The sequence below is a fragment of the Panthera leo genome, chromosome C1 (assembly GCF_018350215.1).
Source record: "Panthera leo isolate Ple1 chromosome C1, P.leo_Ple1_pat1.1, whole genome shotgun sequence".
In the NCBI taxonomy this organism is placed as follows: domain Eukaryota; kingdom Metazoa; phylum Chordata; class Mammalia; order Carnivora; family Felidae; genus Panthera; species Panthera leo.
The window spans coordinates 79,132,508-79,151,862 of NC_056686.1; the positions used below are offsets into that span (position 1 = coordinate 79,132,508).

Below are 19,355 nucleotides of genomic sequence, written 5' to 3' on the forward strand. Positions count from 1 at the left end.
CTACCTTCTCTCATCACGCAGGTCTTAGCTTAAATATCATCTCCTCAGAGACCTGTCCACTGTATAAAGATACAACCCCAATAAATCTTCAGTATATCACTATTTCTTCTATAGCACTCAATATAATCTGCAATTAACTTATTTATTACCTGGGTCCTTCACTCAATATTAGCTCTGGGAATATACCATCTCAGATGCCCTACTGCTGTCCTGTTAGTTCACATATTTCCTTACCCTGTAAAAGGGCAAGAGCAGATTGCTGGAATGATTTGGCTGCCAGAATGTCTTCAAGGTCAGACCAGCCCTCCAGTTAAGATACTAAGAGGGATGGGGCAGAATTTTCCTGGTGAGGCACTGGTTACAAAATCAATGTACTCTAATCAACCTAGGTGCTCAATATATAGACATTGAACAAAGAAATGAGCTAGGATCAAAGTGGCTGTCTGTGATACAGGGTTGGACAAAAAGAGACACCAAGAGATACAACAGAAGGAACCAGCCCCTTCTCTGCCCGACAATATCACAGGGTGCTGATCTTCCCCAATAGGAAAAGAAGGGCAGTTTCTAAACCAGCTCTAACAAGCAGAAACCAATCACAGCCAGGCCCAATACAAATCCTGACAAGAAGTTTTTACAACCATAAAGCTTATTTACCCAGATCCCTAGTGGATAGGAGAAATCAATCCTTGTTCTAAAGTATTCTGAAGCTGACCTGATGATGCATCCGCACCAAATTTTATTTCAGCATGTTGGAGATGCAGGTTCTAATTTATAGACATCTTGGCATCTCTACAGAATTGGATGGACATAGTTCAGAAGCTGACATTATAATAAAAAGAAATACTTGTGCTTCGTTCTGAGGGACTTTGTGATACACAGGAAGTTGACTTTAGAAATCTCTCACATACTGGATAGTAAGAAATGGTTACTTTTTTTAGGTGTTATAGTTTTTTATATTATGTTGTGTTTTTTAAAAATAAGAGTACTTATCTTTGAAAGGCATATACCAAAATATTTACGATAAAATAAGAGCTGAAATTTACTTCAGAATAATAGCAAAGGAAGGAATGTGGGCAGGAGAACAGAAAAAGCAGGACTGGTCATGAAGCCGGGTGGTGGGTCCTTGGGAATTAAACTATTTGCTCTACTCTGTATAGCTGACATATTCCCTAATGGAAAGGTTTTTGGTTTTTTTTTTTTTTGAGCTTATTTATTTATTTGTGGGGGGTGGAAAGGGGCAGAGAGAGAGGGAGGGAGAGAGAGAGGGAGGGAGAGGGAGAGGGAGAGGGAGAGGGGGAGGGAGAGGGGGAGGGAGAGGGGGAGGGAGAGGGGGAGGGAGAGGGGGAGGGAGAGGGAGAGGGAGAGGGAGAGAGAGAAAGAGAGAATCCCAAGCAGGCTCCACACTGTCACCACAGAGCCCAACATGGGGCTCAAACTCACAAATTTTGAGTGAAGAGTTGGACCATTAACTAACTGAGGCACCCAGGCAACTTAGATTTTTTTTTTTTAAGTCCCTTAAAGACAAGTCATTTTCACTTGTGGAATTAAATAAGTCACCTGAAGGTGAAGGTTTCGCCTTTCCGGTCTTGCAGGGGTTGCTCCTGGATGATAGCCGGGGTCACCAGAGAGTTCTGCCGAGGTGACTTGGAATGGGGCAGGGTCCCCACGTGACTGAAGTTATCGCAGGACCTGATGGGAGGAGGGGCCTTTTTCTTCCGTGGAAGGGTGCCGTGTATAGACACGTCTTGATAGGCATCAGTGTGATGCTCAGCAGGAGGGGACTTGCTGCTCAGAAGGTCCATGGATGAGGCCAGGGGGAACTGGTGATTCACCGGCATGTTTCTGGGAAGGCTCACAAATTTTCCGGCAGCCATGATTCTCAGCTTCTCTAAGGGGGAAAGAAAAGAGCGAAGGCATGAATCTTAGATAATCACAAGAACTGACTTCCTACTCACAAAAGGAAATGGAAATGTACCGTTAAACAAAAGAACACGTTCACGGAGCATTAGAAGACAAACAGTGAATGGCATCACTAGTGAAATCTAATACAAATGGGAAGTTTACTCATGCCCCTATTTTGATCCTACAGAGGAATGCTCCTGGGTTGGCAGCAGATCTGCCAATGGAAAAGGGCAAGCAAGTTTCAGAGACTCTAGGGGCACATGAGCCACTTTCTTATTTCAGATGACTGAAGCTGATGGAAAAGCATGACTGACAAAAAAGAAGACTATGGAGGAAGTACTCAAAGTTTCAATATAAGTGCATCAGAGAACACATTATAAATGTTAGATAAGTGGTTCACGTCTTTCCACCACCCTGTAAATGATAAGAACAGGTGGAGATTATTGGAATTCCTCAGCTGCTAGAACGCCTCCAGTGCCAGACCAGCCCCTCAGTTGTGCTACCCAGGGCAACGGGGCAGAATTTTTCCGGCAAAGACCTGGTGCTTACAAATAAATCAATGTACTCTAATTAACGAAGACGGGCCAGGGTCAGGGGTTAGGAGGTGGGTCACTCCTCCGTACATTAGTGGGCTCAGCTGCAGAGGAAAGCCACTAGGGTGAGGGATCCGTGTACATTGTCCCCCAGAGGGGTCAGGAATCTGCCTGCCACCAGCAGGGTTAAGCAATACGCATGGTGCCTGTATAGTCAAGGAAGAATGGGAAGGGAGAGAAATAAGAAAGAGGGGGTGGGGAGCACACGGAAAGAAAAGGAAAATGTGTACTAGGTCGTATGCAAAACTAGACCCAACAATTATTCCCAGCTGTGACCACTAGCAGAAATGTTCACCCTGAGCCAGAGTCAGCACCCACTCACCTCCCCCCAAAAATCACACTATACTTTTGACCTAAGTCAAATTCTATAAGACATTTTTAAGGCTAATACATAGAGGGAAGGAAACACAAGCCTGAGTAAAAATTAGAACTAGGCTCTGGAGACACTGAGGATCCAGAATCAGTCCCACCAGCCATGATACCAGACTAGTCTGGACAACACAGCAGCATAGCTAAGCCTGTTGCACTGTCTTCTCCAAGGCTGCGGAGCAGAACATTCCTTTGCTCTGCCGTCTGTTCCAAAGCCCTGCAGCCCCATTGCTTACAGAGCACCCTTCCTGCTACAAAGAGGACAGCTCAGAGTGAAAATCATCACTTAATAGTAACACTGCTGTCAGTTCCACTAAGGAACTGGAGACTTGGGACATGGCTTCTCCACGACCACTAAGAAGAACAATGCTCTCCAGAAGCTCACATTGTAGCAGGCAGAACTGGGTTAAAGACAGCGCAAGGGAAATAAACCATCGAGGACATGAACAGTCCAACAGAGAAACATACAAGTTGTGGGGGCTGGATAGGAGGAAATCCTTCACTCAAGGTATATAATCCTAAACTTGTCCTCAGTTTTTTCCCAAACCTGGTAATTCTGGGGCTTGTCTGCTCCATGTCTAACCGTGACCACACAGAAGGCCTGGCTCACGGCGGGTGCAGAACAATAGGGCTGTGAGTCCCCGCATGGGCTTCTCCTGGGTCTGGCCAGTACCTGGCACACTGTCAGCACTTACTCAATGTTAGTCATAATTATTTAAAAAGAAATCCAGACTCCCTGACCCTCCCTGCCTGACCACCAGTGACATAAGCCCAGTAGGATTCCCTCACCCTATACACAACACTGCCCCCCACAGTTGTAAATGCTTGCCTGCCCAAGCCATCAGCACCTTCTTCATAGAGGCCTACATCATTTCAAAGAACCTTCTAGGGAGGCCCAGAGCACCCCACAGAACCTCTTTCTGTGCAAAGGGCCACAGTGATGATCAACAATTTGCAGGTCATTATGATGGGCTAAAGTTGCCCTGGCTCCAGTGTTTCTGGCAGCCTGTTTCCTCTCTGCTTACCCAAGATCTAGATTTCAAAATTGGGCCAAATGCTCTAGAATGCCCTCCAGCCAGTTCCCCATACCTCAGTTTATTCTCTGAACCAAGGGTTAACACTTGCCCTTCCTATTCTCAACAGTTAAGTGCCTTCTCCATATGAGAGGCTCAGAGAAACAATGATGTTTATAAGTCCCAATCCCTATGAACTCTAAGAATCCTAGAACTCATCAATAGGGACCCTTCAAATGCTGGAGGGAAGAACAATTTGAACAAAGGACTCGAGGAGGGCAACGCTGGAGATGTGGAGAGGAAGTATTCTGGAGGGATTTTGAAAGGTAGAAAATTGTAAGGAAAAGCCTTCCAAAAGGATGCTGTAACAGCAAATGCATAAAGGCAAGGAAGTGCCCCCACAGGCTCACAAACCGCAAGTTGGGCTATGTGGCTCACGTGGAGAAGTCAGGAAGCATTTCCTAGGAGCACCCAGCGTGGGAACAGATGGTGAAGTCTTGAAAGTTGTGTCGAGGGGTCTGGACTGGGCTGTCGGTGCTAGGGAAGATCTGGAAGGGAGGGACAGAAGCCAGTCCGTGCCCAGGGAGGTAGCTGTGGTAATTATGGAAAGGAAAGAAGGGAGGCAGTCCGGTCAGGCTGATGGCAACAAGCCAGCAGGGAAAGATGAAGTACCCTGACCTGGGGCAGTGGCCAGGGAAAAGAGGGACTGAGGGAAGAATGAGGAGCTCCTGGCCCCTGGCAGGGAGGACGAGGGCCACAGCCTTGGCGGGATGGTGTGGTGCTGTAATAGGCTGAGTTGTGCAGGAGAGGACTCCCGCAGGAGGGAGGCTAACAAGCTCACCACTGAGCTGCTGCGTGTGAGGAAGCCATGACGTGGTTCAGTCGAGGAGGTGAGATATTGGTATGCACAGCTAGGAGCCAGGACAGGATGTAGATTTTTAAGAATCATCAACATAAAGGGAATATTTAAACCTGAGAGCAGATCCCTTAGCTTGTAATTATCAGCTGTGATAACAGATGTGAAAGTACCTCTTAAACTGTCAGGAACCATACAATATCCATGAATTATATCCCTGCTCTCTCTCAACATGGCTGCTTCAAGCCCAAAAGGCCCAAAGCAAGGGCTGAGCTCTGAAAACCTGAAGTCGTGGTCCTCAAGCTGGCTGCACATAAGAGTCCTCTGAGAAGCTTTTAAAATCCTGACACTCGAGCTGTGACCCAGACCAATGAAATCAGAACCTCAGTAGGTAGGACCCTGGCATCATTCTTTTGAAAGCCACCGGTACTGTCCAATGGGGAGCCAGGGTTGAGAGCCACTGGATAAGCGAGTCTCTTTGGTACAGAGCAAACTTAACACTCAGATTTGTTACCTAAGGAACAGAACAGAATAACAATGAGGAGGGGTCAGTCAACAGAAGCATCAATTCATTCATGCATTCAACACACACAGTATGGAGGGTCTCTGTGGCAGGCACTGTGCTTGGTATTGGGGACAGTGTCAAACAACTGTCCTCATGAGGTTACTACTCTATGATGGAAGCAGACAGGAAGTACCAACCACATGTCCTGGTGATTCCCAGTGCTATGGGAGCACAGAGAGTGGGAACCAGGGTCTAGACTCATCTAGTGGCCAGGAAAGGCTTCCCTAAGGATGGGATGTTGACCTGAATGATGTCAAGAAGAGTCTAATAACTGGAAGGAGAAGATGAGCTAAGTTGAAAACTCCAGAGAATTCTCAGCAGCAAATTGGAAATATGTAAGCCAGGCTCCTCTCTACAACCCACTGCCTCTAAATTGGGACTCTTCCCCATTAAAATACAGGCCTGCCCTATGTGTAGTCACTTGGAAAAACTGGCTCAATGCCAGGCCCTATGTCAAGCTTGAATCAGCCTAAGGGTGGTGGAGGTGGGCCCAGACCACAGACAGCACTTCCAAAAAATATAACTAAAAGTGTGGCAGAGGACCGAAGGGGTAACTATAGGTAGAAGGAACTCATTTACAACCTTTTTGGTCCTTGTACTTCCTACTTGAGCTTTATCTGCTTTTAATTTTTCCAGACCCCAGGAACCCAGGGCAAATCCAAGGTATAGAAGTACATGGTGTGTAGTTGGAATCTAGGTTCAAGGTAAGTACTTTTCATTTTGAGAACAAAGCCACTTACTACATTTGACCTCACTAGGCAGAATCCCAGCGTGTTATATGTAGGTGGGATCTCAGAGAATCAAGTCCCTTCCCTTTTCCAGATCAGCGAAGTAAATGTTCATTCATTCAATATATATTGTCTGGACGCTTACAATGTACCAGGGATAAGGACATAATAAACCAGATGAGCTCCTGCTCTCATGGAGGCTACATTGTGATGGGGGGGGGGGGGGAGGGCAGTAAGGGTCCAGTCAACACAGACAAGAAGACAAACTAGGTAACATCCTAGCTGTCAGTGCCCCAGGGAACACAAACCAGGATGAAATGATAAAACATACTGGTTGGGATGTAGGGCTATTTTAGATTAGGGTGGTCTGGGAGGGCTTCTCTGAAGAGGTTCTTTGAAAAAAGAGATGACACCAGTCAAGAGAAGATGGGCAGGGAGTTCTAGGCAGGGGACTGGGCAGATGCAAATGCCCTGAGGTGGGAATATGTGGTTGGAAAAGGATAGTAAAGACTAAACCCAAATCTCCATTTTCTGGCTCCCAGATTTTCCTTTCTTAGAGATGTTTGAATCAATACTCCTATTCATTCTGTACTTCTTATGTACCATTTGATTTTTTAAAAAATCAAACATGGTAGGGGCGCCTGGGTGGCTCAGTCGGTTAAGCGTCCGACTTCAGCTCAGGTCACAATCTCACGGTCCGTGAGTTCAAGCCCCGCGTCCGGCTCTGGGCTGATGGCTCAGAGCCTGGAGCCTGCTTCTGGTTCTGTGTCTCCCTCTCTCTCTGCCCCTCCCCCGTTCATGCTCTGTTTCTCTCTGTCTCAAAAATAAATAAACGTTAAAAAAAATTAAAAAAAAAAAAACCAAACATGGTATAGTTCAGAACCTAGGCTTTGAAGTAAGACATTCAGAGGATCAAATCCCTACTCTGCCATTTACTTACTAGCTGTATGGCCTGGGACAAATCAGTCAACCTCTTTGACAGTTTCTCATTTGTACAAATGGGTTAAAAATACCTCTTTCATGGGGTTGTCCTGAAAAATAAATGCGATCACGTATGGAAACCCCTGGACATACAGCAAGCATTCAATAAATGGTAGGTCTCTTTGGAGCAGGTCAGGGAGCAGGTCTGTCTTGCTTATCACTATATTCCTTTTACAAAGAGAGTTCACTAAAGAAGTCACTGCTTCTGGTCACAGCCAGGAAGGATGAAGAAGGAAATGTTTTACCTCCAAGCAATAGATATAAACACACCAAACCAGGTAGGACATAGATGCAGACACACACAGGCGCACCAAATGAGCCTACATGCTCATGGGTTTGAAAGAAAAGCCCAGGTGAGACTTTGGCCATCTGACGTCACCTCTCTCTACTATGCAGGTAAATAGACACTGTGTCCGACTCAGTCTAATGTCAGACCTTGAAATGTATACAAAGGTCAAAGATTCTGTATCTTGATATGAAAAAATGAGACCTCAGTGAATGTTCAGAGCTGAAATCTCAGTAGGGACAAGAGTGAGCTTGACAAACTCCCAACATATGTGCTACCTTCCTGGTGCTACACAGCCAGTGGCTGTGCTTTGAAATGCTTGTGAACAGAGCAGCCCAAGTCACTTGCTTTACAACGATGTCTTGAAGAAACTGATGATCATGTGCAAATCAATGCAGAAACAGGCAGCCCTCTTGTTTGGAGTTTTCCAGTTTATTTCTGAAATGAGCTATTTCCAAGTTAAACGTATCGATGGTCACCTGCTGTGGGCGTTAAAAACTTTCTATCATATTTTAAACTCTGGAAATGTAACTGCTCCTGCTGTCCAATTATGACCACAACAGAGAAGTTTTCGTTTGGATACGTAGTTTTATATCTCTGCAGAATGCAACAGGAAAAGGAGTTAGAACCGCTGCACATTAAAAAATTGGCTCATGCACTTAGAATGAAGTTTTTCTTTGGTTTAGAAATTAAGAGTATCCCCCCCCCCCCAAAAAAAAGAAAGAAATTAAGAGGATCCCTGTTTTCAAAGTAAATTCATGAAGTCTGGCCAAATGATTGAAGTATGAATAATTCTTCCATGGATTGTATTTCAAGCAACACAGCCTAGAATTTACATGATCAAGTTCTTAAGATTAGCATTCATTTGACAAGCAGTCCTTTCTATATGAATAGGAGATTGAGATCTTAGTCATTCTGGAAATGCCAGCCTTCTCAGCAGAGGCTTAGAGAAAGCTGGAGTCAAGGAGGTGACGGAGGCCCTGGCATGGCAAACGCTTTACATTACGCTGCATACATTCCCTTGCACACCCCCATACAAGGGCTCGGCCTGTGGTTTCTCCACTATTAACTTGGCAGATCCGCCCCACGCTCTGCTGAACCCCCTCTCCCAGCACCGAGGCCTCCCCTTCCTCCGCCTGGCCTCAGTCCTTGGCAACAGGCAGGGAGATTATCCGCTCCCAAACTGACCTTCCCTCCGCCAATGTATTTTCCTCGGACAGATCTGTGTGTAGCCTTGGGAGATAAATGTCAAGGTTTAAAAGAATCTCAGAATGCTTGGCTCCACTCTTAGATAATGGCTTTAGGGGAAAGCAGACACGGAGATTCGGCAACCGGTCTTTCCCCTTCGCACCTTTCTTCAAGAGTTAATACCCAAATCAGGGTTTCCCGCCCCAGCCACGACCCACCGTGTTGCCCACGAACTCTTCGCCTTGCCAGCTGCTTCGAGCCCACTCGACCGCTCCCAGACAAGTGTCTACACCTGATCAAACTTTTAAAGTGGTGGCGGCCGCTGCCCCTAGGGAAAAGGGCTGAGCTCTAACCTCTTCCCGTCGCGTCCACCGTCCCTCCCTTCACCTCCCCTTCCCTCCGCTCCCCTCCCCGACGCAGAAGGAGCAGCACAACCAACTATTCATTCTTTCTCAACAAAGGGCGAGAAGGAGGGGGGTGTTGTCAACAGTTACACTGCGGGCTCCTTCGCTTTCTTTGCAAACTTTCCTAGAAATGAGTGGAGAAACTTGCCTCCTGCAAGCCCAGGGCTTCCAGCGGAGCCCCTTGGTCCTCGCGTTCCCCCCACCCCACCCCCGCCCCCGAGCCCCGAAGAGTGGGACCGGACGAGACGGGGAAGGGCGGCCAGCTGAGCAGCCGGGACGGGCAGAGGCGGGGGGTCGGGGGAGGCCAGCGCCCGGGCAGATACTGCTCAAGAGCAAAAAGCAGAGATAGATGCTCGCCGCACGTCGCTGAGCGCCACTTCTCGGGATTCTCGGGAATCCCAGCTAGTTCCGAGGGCGCCTAGGGCGCAAGCCGGGTCCCCACTTCGGCCACTCCCGCCCCTCAAAGGCCAGCTCTGCCGGGGGCAGGAGGAGCGCTGCCTCAACTTTGCCTCTAAGTTTCTCCAACAAACTTCCCAGACCGTCCTCCCAGGGGACGCGGCGGCGGCGGAGCCCCAGGAGAAACAGCACCCCCGCGGGGCGCGCGGCACAGACTCACCTCCCCGCGCGGCGCTCGGTGCCCCGACTCTCCCCGGCTGGGGCTCAGACGCGCCGCTCGGCGGGCCCCACGCCGCGGCTGCTCCCCGAGCACCGGCCGCTCATGGTCGGCGGGGCGCGCCCGCAGAGAAGCCCGCGCGCGGCTAGCCTGTGCGCCGGACGGCTCCGGCAGCTCCCGCTCCGGCCCGGCCCCGGCCCCGGCGGCTGCAGGCGCGGCTCTGAGCCCGCGGCGCGCGCTCCGGCCCTCAACTGGTGATTTGCGGCGTCGCGGCCCCACCCCGGCGAGCGGATTCGCGCGGCCTCGCGGAACCCCCCGCGACATTTACATGCGGTGACCCCGCCAAGCCCTCCTCTGCCCTGGTTTTAGAGTTCGGTTCTCGTAGCTTCCCAAGAAGCCAGTCTTGAAGTGTGGATTGGCCACTTCCAGGCTGTACCCCTCCCGAAAGACAACGCTTCCGATTCCACTCCTCCCCCTTCCCCGCGTTATTTAATTACCCAGCAGATCGGCTTTGCTGTCTGCGGACACCTGGCTGGCTTTCAGTTTAAAGGGCTTTGATGAGACAAAGATTCAGGTAACCACAAATAACCAAACCGCTGAACAAGCAAATCAATCACACCCACCTGGACAAATTGAAAGCAAAGTGGGGAGTGGAATTAGCACTTCAGTACTAGGTGGGTCAGTGGGGCGAAAAAAATTGGAAGTCTTAACACTATCAGATATCAAGACCTATTATAAAGCTATAGAAATAGTAACTGGCAACAAGAATAGACAAACCGACCGATAAAATAGAGAGTCAGGAAGCAGATCTACGTTAAATGGCCACAATTCATGTCAGAGATACTGTTGTGATGCGCTGAGAAAAGACTATATGTCTTTTCAGTAAATGATGCTGGATCAGCTGAACATTCACATGCAGAGAAAGGAAGAATCTTGACCCCTACCTCACACCATGCCAAAGAAAAAAAGCAATTCCAGATGGATTTTAAATCTGAATGCGAAAGATAAAATATTAAATTCAAGGTAAAAAATCAAAAAAACATCTTCATGACCTCGAGGTAGGCAGACTTCCTAAACACATATAGTACTAACTATAAAGGAAAAAATTCATCATTGGACAACATTAAAATTAAGAACTCCTGTTCCTCAAGACACCATTAGTGAACAGTCAAACCACAAAGGGAGAAAAGATCATTGCAACCCATGTATCCAATAAAAGACTTGTATACAGAATCTACAAAGAACACTTACAAATCAGAAAAAGAGGGCAGGATATCCAACTGAAAATAGGCAGAATTTTTGAATAGCATTTCTTAAAAGGGGGGGGGGGGTGATAAACAGGCATTTCTCAAAACAAAACAATAAACATATGGAAAGGTTCTCCATTATTAATCACCCCCAAAATGAAAACTGAAGTTGCAATGTCTCACTTTACACTGCCCAGAATGGCTAAAATTGGAGAACTTTGTATAACACTTTACAGACCTAGGTGGTATTATCTACTAAAACTAAATTAACATGTAGCCTGTGACCCAGCAATTCTATCCTTAGGGATCTTGTCTACTGAACAGAGAGGTATACACATACTCACCAAAAGACATGTTCAAAGATGTTTATAGCATCTCTCTTTATAACAGCCCCAAAGAAACAACCCAACTGTCCATCATTGGAAGAGAAGATAAACTCTGTGAAATACTATACAGGAATAACGACTACCTCTATACTCAACAAGATGCATGATTCTAACAAATATAATGTTGAGTGAAAGAAGATGAACACAAATGGGTACATGTTATATATGTCCACTTATGTGAATTCCAAAAACAGTCTAAACATACCTATGATGTTAGAGGTAAAGATAATGGTTATCTTGAGGGTTGGGAAGTGATGGAAAGGGAGCCCAGAGGGGGCTCCAGATGTTAGTAATAATCCATTTCTTGATCCAGGTGCTGGCTATATCAATGTATCCATTTTATAAAAATTAACTGTCCTTCAGTCTATAAAAACTAATTGGCTTGTGCACTGTTCTTCTTGTATGTTCTACTCCAATCAAAATGCTTTAAAAATTGTGCCATGTTGTGTATATTTTATGTCATTTTCATCCCCCTAAGAAAGAACTATATTGGCAAGTCTGTAAGATTCTAAGTGCAGCATCCCTAAGAATCCGTTTCTAGGGGCACCTGGGTGGCTCAGTGGGTTAAGCAGCCAACTTTGGCTCAGGTCATGATCTCATGGTTTGTAAGTTCGAGCCTCGCGTTGGGCTCTGCACTGACAACTCAGAGCTTGGAGTCTACTTCAGATTCTGTGTCTCTCCCTCTCTTTGTCCCTCCCCCACTCATGCTATCTCTCAAAACTGAATAAGGGTTAAAAAATTAAAAAAAAAAAAGAATGAGTTTCTACATTTTCCTCATAGGTGTTTTTGTGGATTGGTCTTTATCTTCCCTACCTCATGACAGGCACATGCTTTTTATTTTTGTTGAATTTTCCCAAAATGTTCAGCACAGTGAATGTCAAACAGAACAGCTAGTTTATTTCTGAACTGAATGATTAGAAATACAGTGACTGACTTTCTGCTGCTCTGAAGTGTCACTAAAAACAGTGATCAAACTTGCATTGGATTTTCTTGATTTTCAAAATTCCCTGAGCACCTACTATATGTAAAGCTTATACTTTGTGGAGCATCATAGGCAGGTAGCCATAAAGAAAGACTAGACAATTCACACCTAGAGAGGCCTTGGCAAGTCACTGTTCCTCTCAGTTCTTCCTTTTCCTCATGAGTGAGTGAGCAAATGCACATGAGGAGTCAAGGGAATAAAAAGTGCGAAAGTGACTGGCATATAGTGGTCATCATTAGCTATGCTCTGATTCATGACAGTCTATGTCTTCCCAAACCCCTGTGAGATGGGAAGCGTCTTTATCCCCATTTACGTGGGAGGAAACAGACTCAGAAAGGTTAAGTAACCTCAACCATAAATTGATTCAACAAAGATTCGTTGCATGCCTACGATGTGCCAAGATCCATAGCTACTAGTAAGAGGCAGAGGCAGAATTTGAATCAGGCGGTTTCACTTCAAGTTCAGTGGTCTTTCTGCCACACAACTCCTTTCACACTTGTATCCCCAGTGCCTAGCTCACAGTAAGTGCTCAATACATTAATGGCTGGATAATAGTATTTTTAACATACAGTTGATCTTTGAGCAACATGGGTTTGAATTGTGCAGGTCGACTTATAGAAGGATTATTTTTGATATATATAGTACATTTTACTGTAAGCGTATTTTCTCTTCCTCATGATTTTCTTAAAAACATTTCCTTAATAACAATAACAACATATAATACATGTAACATACAAAATATATGTTAACTGACTGTTTATGTAAGGTAAGGCTTCTGGGCAGCCACAGGTTATTAGTCAAGTTTTGGGAGAGTCCAAAATTATATCCAAGGGCACCTGGGTGGCTCAGTTGGTCGAGAAACCAACTTTTGATTTCGGCTCAGGTCACGACCTCACATTTTGTGTGGGCCCCACGTTCTGTCAGGGCAGAGCCTGCTTGGGATTCTCTCTCCTCTCTCTGTCCATCCCCGGCTCATGCTCTCTCTCTCTCTCTCTTGTTCTAAATAAACTTAAAAAAAATTTAGATGCAAATTTTCAACTGTACTGAGGTTGGTGCCTTAAACCCTGCATTGTTCAAGGGCTGACCGTAATTTTTGATTGGGTAACACTGAAAAATACATATAATGGCAGACAGTGAAAAGTCCCCCTCTCAACTCTGTCTCCCATCTGCCCAGTTCCCCTCCCATCAGAGGTAACAATTGAATTGCTATTAATATGTAGAACCATAGTTCTACACTTTGCTGTTTTGTTTTGTTTTACCTAACCCTATATCTTGGAGATTTTCCCATTTTAGTACATGGTACTCCTTTGAAGAGATGTGCTGTAACTTACTTAATCAGTGCTCTATTCATGGACATTTAGGTTGTTTCCAACCCTTTCTTAATACAAACAATACTGCAATGAATAATCTTGGATATATGTTATTAGTATGTGCAAGTATATCTGTAAGATAAATTTCCCAAGGTACAATTGCTGAGCCACAGAGTATATGCCTTTGTAATTCTCAGAAGTAATGCCAAATTGCCTCCCGTTGGCATCATACCAATTTATACCCTCCAGCAATTTAAGGAAATGCCTATTTTCCCCCTATGCTGGGCCGAAGTTATCATTAAACTTTTGAATTTTTGTCAATCTGATAAAATGTGAATTTTAGTGCAATTTTAATTTGCGCTTCTCTTAGTATAAGTGAGGCTGCTCATCTTTTCATGTTTAGTAGCCATTTATTTTTCCTTTTTGGAATTTGTACCCCCATTTTTCTATCCATTTGTAGGTCCTTTTATGATCAACGTTCTACAACTTCCTTCTATATTAGCTCTCTGTGGAATGAGCTGCAATCTTTTTTCCAGTGGTGATATTAAAGAAAAGAGATGATATATGCTAAGCACTATTATTTTAGGAAGCTCCTTCTGGAAACCAGGCAGAATGAAGCAGAGAAGTGAGAGGCAGGATACTGATTAGAAAGCTGTGGTAATTGTCACATGACAAGGTCCTTGAAGAGGCTGGTGGCAGTGGGGATGGAAGGACCAAAATAAGCAAAGTTATCGCCAAGAAATAATTAGCAAGAGTTAATAATTAGCAATGATAACAGAAGCTACAATTGGGTTAGGAGTAACTACTAACCAAATACTGTGCTTTAAGTCTTTACAAGCCTTAAGCCATGAGCTGGTATGATATCACCCCATTTCACAAGTGAGAAAAGTGAATTTTTAGCAGCTAAGTAACCCACCCAAATTTGCACTAGATGTAGGTAGCAGCACCAAGGCTAACTCCAAGTCCATCTGACCCCAGCTGCCTGGCAGGTGGAGGAAAATGATCAAAGGTCTGCAGTCCAAGTGCCTGAGTAATGCCTGTCTTGACGACAGATGTAGAAGTCAGAACGCAGCTGCCTCTGCTAGAGAGCAGCAGGATCACTTTCAGGTACACTGAGCATTTTTCAAAGCCTCTCTCATGTACATGATCATTCTTTCCACAATGTCTGTGAGTCAAAGAGGGTTAATAGTATCCCTATTTTACTGATGAGGAGACTGAGGCACCCTGAAATCAAATGACCAATCCCAGTTCAGATGTCCTATTCTCTGGGAAACCTTCCCAGAAACCCAGAACAGGCTCTCCATCAATATGTGCCCCATAGCCCCCTCTCCTTCTTGGAATTCATTACAGTTCATAGTCACACATTTATTTTTGTTATTTCTGTTTAACATCTGTTGTTCTATAGACTCTAAGATCCATGTCTGGTTTTACTTCTGTTTTGTCCCTAGTTTGGGGCCTGGCACATTATTGGTAGTTAGTACATAGTTACTGAATGAATGAATGAACTCCAGGACTCTAGACCCTTTGCCCTTTCATTTTACATGAATGCTAAAGCTCCCTCATAAGCTAAATAAATATAATGCCAAGGACGTGAGCTGTGCTATAAACAATTTTCAGATTCAGATTTCTTTAGGTGCACAGGGAGCTCCCACATTAATGTTTAAACAGTAAAACCCTGGGCTAAAAGAGACTCATAAAAGGACAATGTAACCAGTGATACGGAGTTGATGTCTTCTGGACAGTGTAAGAGGCTTTGTCAGGGAGCACTCCACCTAGAGTGGATCCCTTCCTGCCACAAAGTAATTTGTTGATCCCCACCCCCTCCAGGACATCACTAGTTAAGAGGCTGCTGGGGCAGACATTGGGTGAAACGTATTGTAACGAAAAATAACTCCTAAAATTCTGGCTTTCCCCAGCCTTAAATGGTAAAAAGTAAGGAACACCAGATATTTAAGCTATAACCGATAAAGACCAAACGGAAAATCTGAACTTGAACAACTGCAGACAGAGAGACAGAATTCCCTGAAGTTATATATAATAAACCACTGACACAAAGAGCTGGTATCTCTGACACGCACTTGGGCAGCAAGCACTGCAAGATTTTCAGAAGCCTCACCATTCAGGTTCCTGCTCTGTGAAGAGCTAACCATGGACTTGGTGTCATGGAAATCCCCAGTCTACCAAGCAGGGAAGTCAACTCACCTCCCAAAAGGTCTGGGTGATGGCTGCCAACTAACTCAGTCATATCGGCTACAGAAGTCATTGCAGGAGGGCCATGGCTGCATAGACCCTCACATACTCACTGAATGAGTGAGTGAGTGAAAAAGACGCAGTTCTTGACAACAGAGGCTCACTTTCTACACAAGATACACCTTGGCCTGGTGGTCTACATTTGAACTACTATTTCAGGTCCTGCCTCATCACCAAAGTCTGGACACTTGTTCCGTAGTTACTTTCTTAATTTAATGACAAGGTTTGCATGAATTAGCTTCTCCACTTATTTAACAATTGAAAGAGAATACACCAAAATATCTCTGGATAATTCGGGAAATCCAGATGATTTTAATTTCCTTATTTACCCAGCTCTCCTTTACAGGTTTTCCTTTTTCAGCAAACATGTATTATTTTTATTATTAAAAATGTCAATCTGGGGGTGCCAGGGTGGCTCAGTCGGTTGGGTGTCCGACTTCAGCTCAGGTCGTGATCTCACAGTCTGTGAGTCCAAGCCCCATGTCGGGCTCCGTGTTGGCAGCTCAGAGACTGCAGCCTGCTTCAGATTCTGTGTCTCCCTCTCTCTCTGCCCCTCCCCTGCTCATGCTCTATCTCTCTCTGTCTCAAAAATAAATAAAACCATTAAAAATTTTTTTTTTTTTTTAATGTCGATTGGTGTGCCTGGGTGGCTCAGTGGGTTAAGCCTCTGACTCCAGTTCGGGTCATGATCCCATGGTCCATGAGTTCAAGCCCCAAATGGGGCTCTGCACTGGTGGTGTGGAGCCTGCTTGGGATTCTCTCTCTGTCTCCCTCTCTCTCTGCCCCTTCCCCACTTGTGCTCTCTCTCTCTCTCAAAATAAATAAATTTTAAAAAATAAATAAGTAAATAATAAATAAATAAATAAATAAATAAATAAATAAATAAAGTCACTTGAATAGGGTGCCTGGGTGGTTCAGTTGGTTAAGCTTCCAAGTCTTGGTTTCGGCTCAGGTCATGATCTCAGCTAACAGTGTGGAGCCTGCTTGGGATTCTCTCTTTCTCCCTTTCTCTGCACATCTCTTGCTCACTCGCTCTCTGTCTCAAACTAAAGAAATAAACATTTTTTTAGAAGTCACTAAAAAACAAATTCATTAGGCCCTACATTATGGAAAGCATCACTAGCCTGGGGAGATAGGGAGCTGAGTATGTCATCAGATAGCACAGCATAGATAGATACAGAGAGAAAGACTGGATCAGCTGAGGCCCCTGTGCTTTGGAACACAGAGAAGGGAGAGCTGAAAAGTACTGGGGACAGACTGTTGATGCTGGTGAATTTGCCGAGAAGGAGTTTGGGAAAAGAAATGCTTCACTATGGAATGAAGGAAGAGGAAACACATGTATGTAAAACCTAGTGCAATGGCCACTTGGCTGCCATCTTGAATCATGATGGGAAGGGGCTTAGTTTAGATGCTGCAGGTTGCACCAGCACGGGGTGGAGGGGAGCCCTGCAGCAGTGTTTAGTGCAGCAGAAGGAACCTGGAAAGTTGTAGGAAATGAAGGGAACATGAAGTCTGCCAGCTCTCCTAAACAGGAGGAGCCAGGCTGAAAGAAAAGCCTGATGTGCTTAGATGTACTAATTCAATCTTTGATAGCAAAGCTGGTCTCCCAGATAAGTGGGCTTCAGCCTAATAGAATGGTTTGTGGGATGTTGGTAGTACTCACTCACCATCTTAAAAAAAAAAAATCTTCCTAACAATGTTATCACTTAAAACTCCATGATTAGCTGCTCATTCCTTTGTGTTAGGCACCAACTTCTCTCTACAGTTCTCTGTTCTGTAAAACAATGTTAATCCTTAATGGATGACCTAATAGAACACTACCTCTGAATGTGCTCTTTGCCCCACAACTCTCCTTCTGGGAATCTCTCCGGCAGAAATACTCACTCACCTGTACACACTAGGATATTCATGGCAGCATTGTTTGCAGCTTAAATAAAAACGTGTTTATCTGTAGAGAGATGACTACATTACACTGTGCAACTGATAAGAATGAGGTAATTCTATAGGAACTGATACAGAAACATATCTGAAACGTCGTAAAGTGAAAAAAAACAAATTGCACTGTTAATGTAAAAGTGGCAAACATATATTAGTGTGGGGTTATGTGTCTACATGGACAAAATGTCTGAAAGGATTTTCTCCCATCAAACTGAGAGGTAAAATTGACAGGTGAGCAGGAGAGGACTTTGCTTTGTCCTTCATGTTATTCCAAACTGTTTGAATTTTTTCCTTGAGCACTGACTGCTTTCATAATTAATGATAACTTACATAGTGCTTTCTATGTGCCAGGTACCATTCTAAGAGCTTTATGCATGTTAACTCATTGAATTCCAACAATGATCTTATGAGGTGGCACTATTCTTAGCCCTTTTTATGGATGAGGACACAGTTCCTGCCCAGGTCACACAGTGATATGTAAAGGCACTGAGCTTTGAACCCAGGCCATCTGGCTCAGGTTTGTGCTCTGAATCACTAGGTTATAATATCTTACAAAGAGGATATAAACAAACAAATAGCAGTGCTTTTAGAGTCAGACATAACTACATTTGAATCCCAGTTTTTGTGGATTGGTTCCATGATTCTTGGCAAACATCTTACTTCTGTCAGTTTCCTCATCTGTAAAATGGGGATGATGGTCACATACCTGATGACACTGCTGTGAGGACTGCACAAAATATAGTCGGTGCCTGGCACTTAGTGACCACTTGATAAATAGAGACTGTTTCCTCAATCGAGATTAAATTACCAGCCGTTTTGTGAATATTAATGTAAATGGCTATTTTTTTCATTGGCTGTCTGGAAGCATCTGATGCTTTCAGGATAAGCAGAGAAGGGGGACTTGGGAATACGGGGGAATTGGCTCAGATGCAGAATGTGGGAAGTGCTGAATTAACCCTTCACTTTTTTTACAGTTTTGCCTAAAGCCAGTGCAGTTAAGAAAATAAAATGAATAATCCTTATATGGGTTTTTAAATCACTCTGGGATAAAACATCATCATCCCCATTTTTTGAATGAGGTAGGAGGTTCAGAGGTTTGCCCAAGAGCAAATCAAATAACAGAACAACAGCACTGAACCAATTAAACAACAGAGCCAGGACTGACATGTAGATTTTCTCATTCTACAATCCCTGCTCTTTCCTGGACCCCCACTGCCTGAGTAGGTGTGGGGATGTCATGGCTGGGGGGTGGTGACCACAGCCTCTCAGAAGGAAAGCACTATAGAAATGATGACAGTATGGTAATAATTATGCCTCTGGGAGAAATGTTTCATCAGTTCATCAGTTCATAGGCTGCCACTGCTGAGTGGGGACAATGGCCTCCTCCCCACCTCAGAGCTAAAGTTGATTCACTGATAAGTGTGACAGACCCCCTCCCTATGGGGTCCACACAGCTCAGGGTCAGATTACACTATCCCTTTCTCTCCATTGTTTAAGGTGCTTATCAAAAACAGTAGTCATCATTCTACAAAACAGGACGCAAGCCATCCTGGAGGACACTGGTGACCTCAGCAGGCAGGTGGCTGCTGAGAGATGGTCGGAGGGTCCATAGTGGAGGCTAGCTCATGGCTCACAGCTAAGCAATCTCTTGCCTCTGTCTGATCCTTCCTCATTTTCGACTCAAGAGTAGAGAGGGTCAGTCAGGAGCAAAGAGAGGACACTCCGTTTGTGAGGCTCCAATGGT

The 19,355-nt window shown here is 44.9% G+C and overlaps 1 protein-coding gene across 2 annotated transcripts in view; it reads right to left on the reverse strand.

Annotated features, from left to right (window-relative positions):
- The window catches only part of BCAR3 (BCAR3 adaptor protein, NSP family member), a 242,236-nt gene that overhangs the window by 104,530 nt on the left and 118,351 nt on the right, over nt 1-19,355 (reverse strand). The window contains exons 1-2 of one of the 2 annotated variants that reach the window (XM_042952896.1): nt 9,502-9,662; nt 1,558-1,888 (exon numbers count right to left, since the gene is read on the reverse strand). In XM_042952896.1, coding sequence (XP_042808830.1) covers nt 1,558-1,874 — 317 coding nt within the window. In that variant the 5' untranslated portion in view covers nt 1,875-1,888; nt 9,502-9,662. Of the gene's footprint in view, nt 1-1,557; nt 1,889-9,501; nt 9,663-19,355 lie in introns of those variants that run through there. The other variant, XM_042952897.1, reaches the window with a different exon arrangement.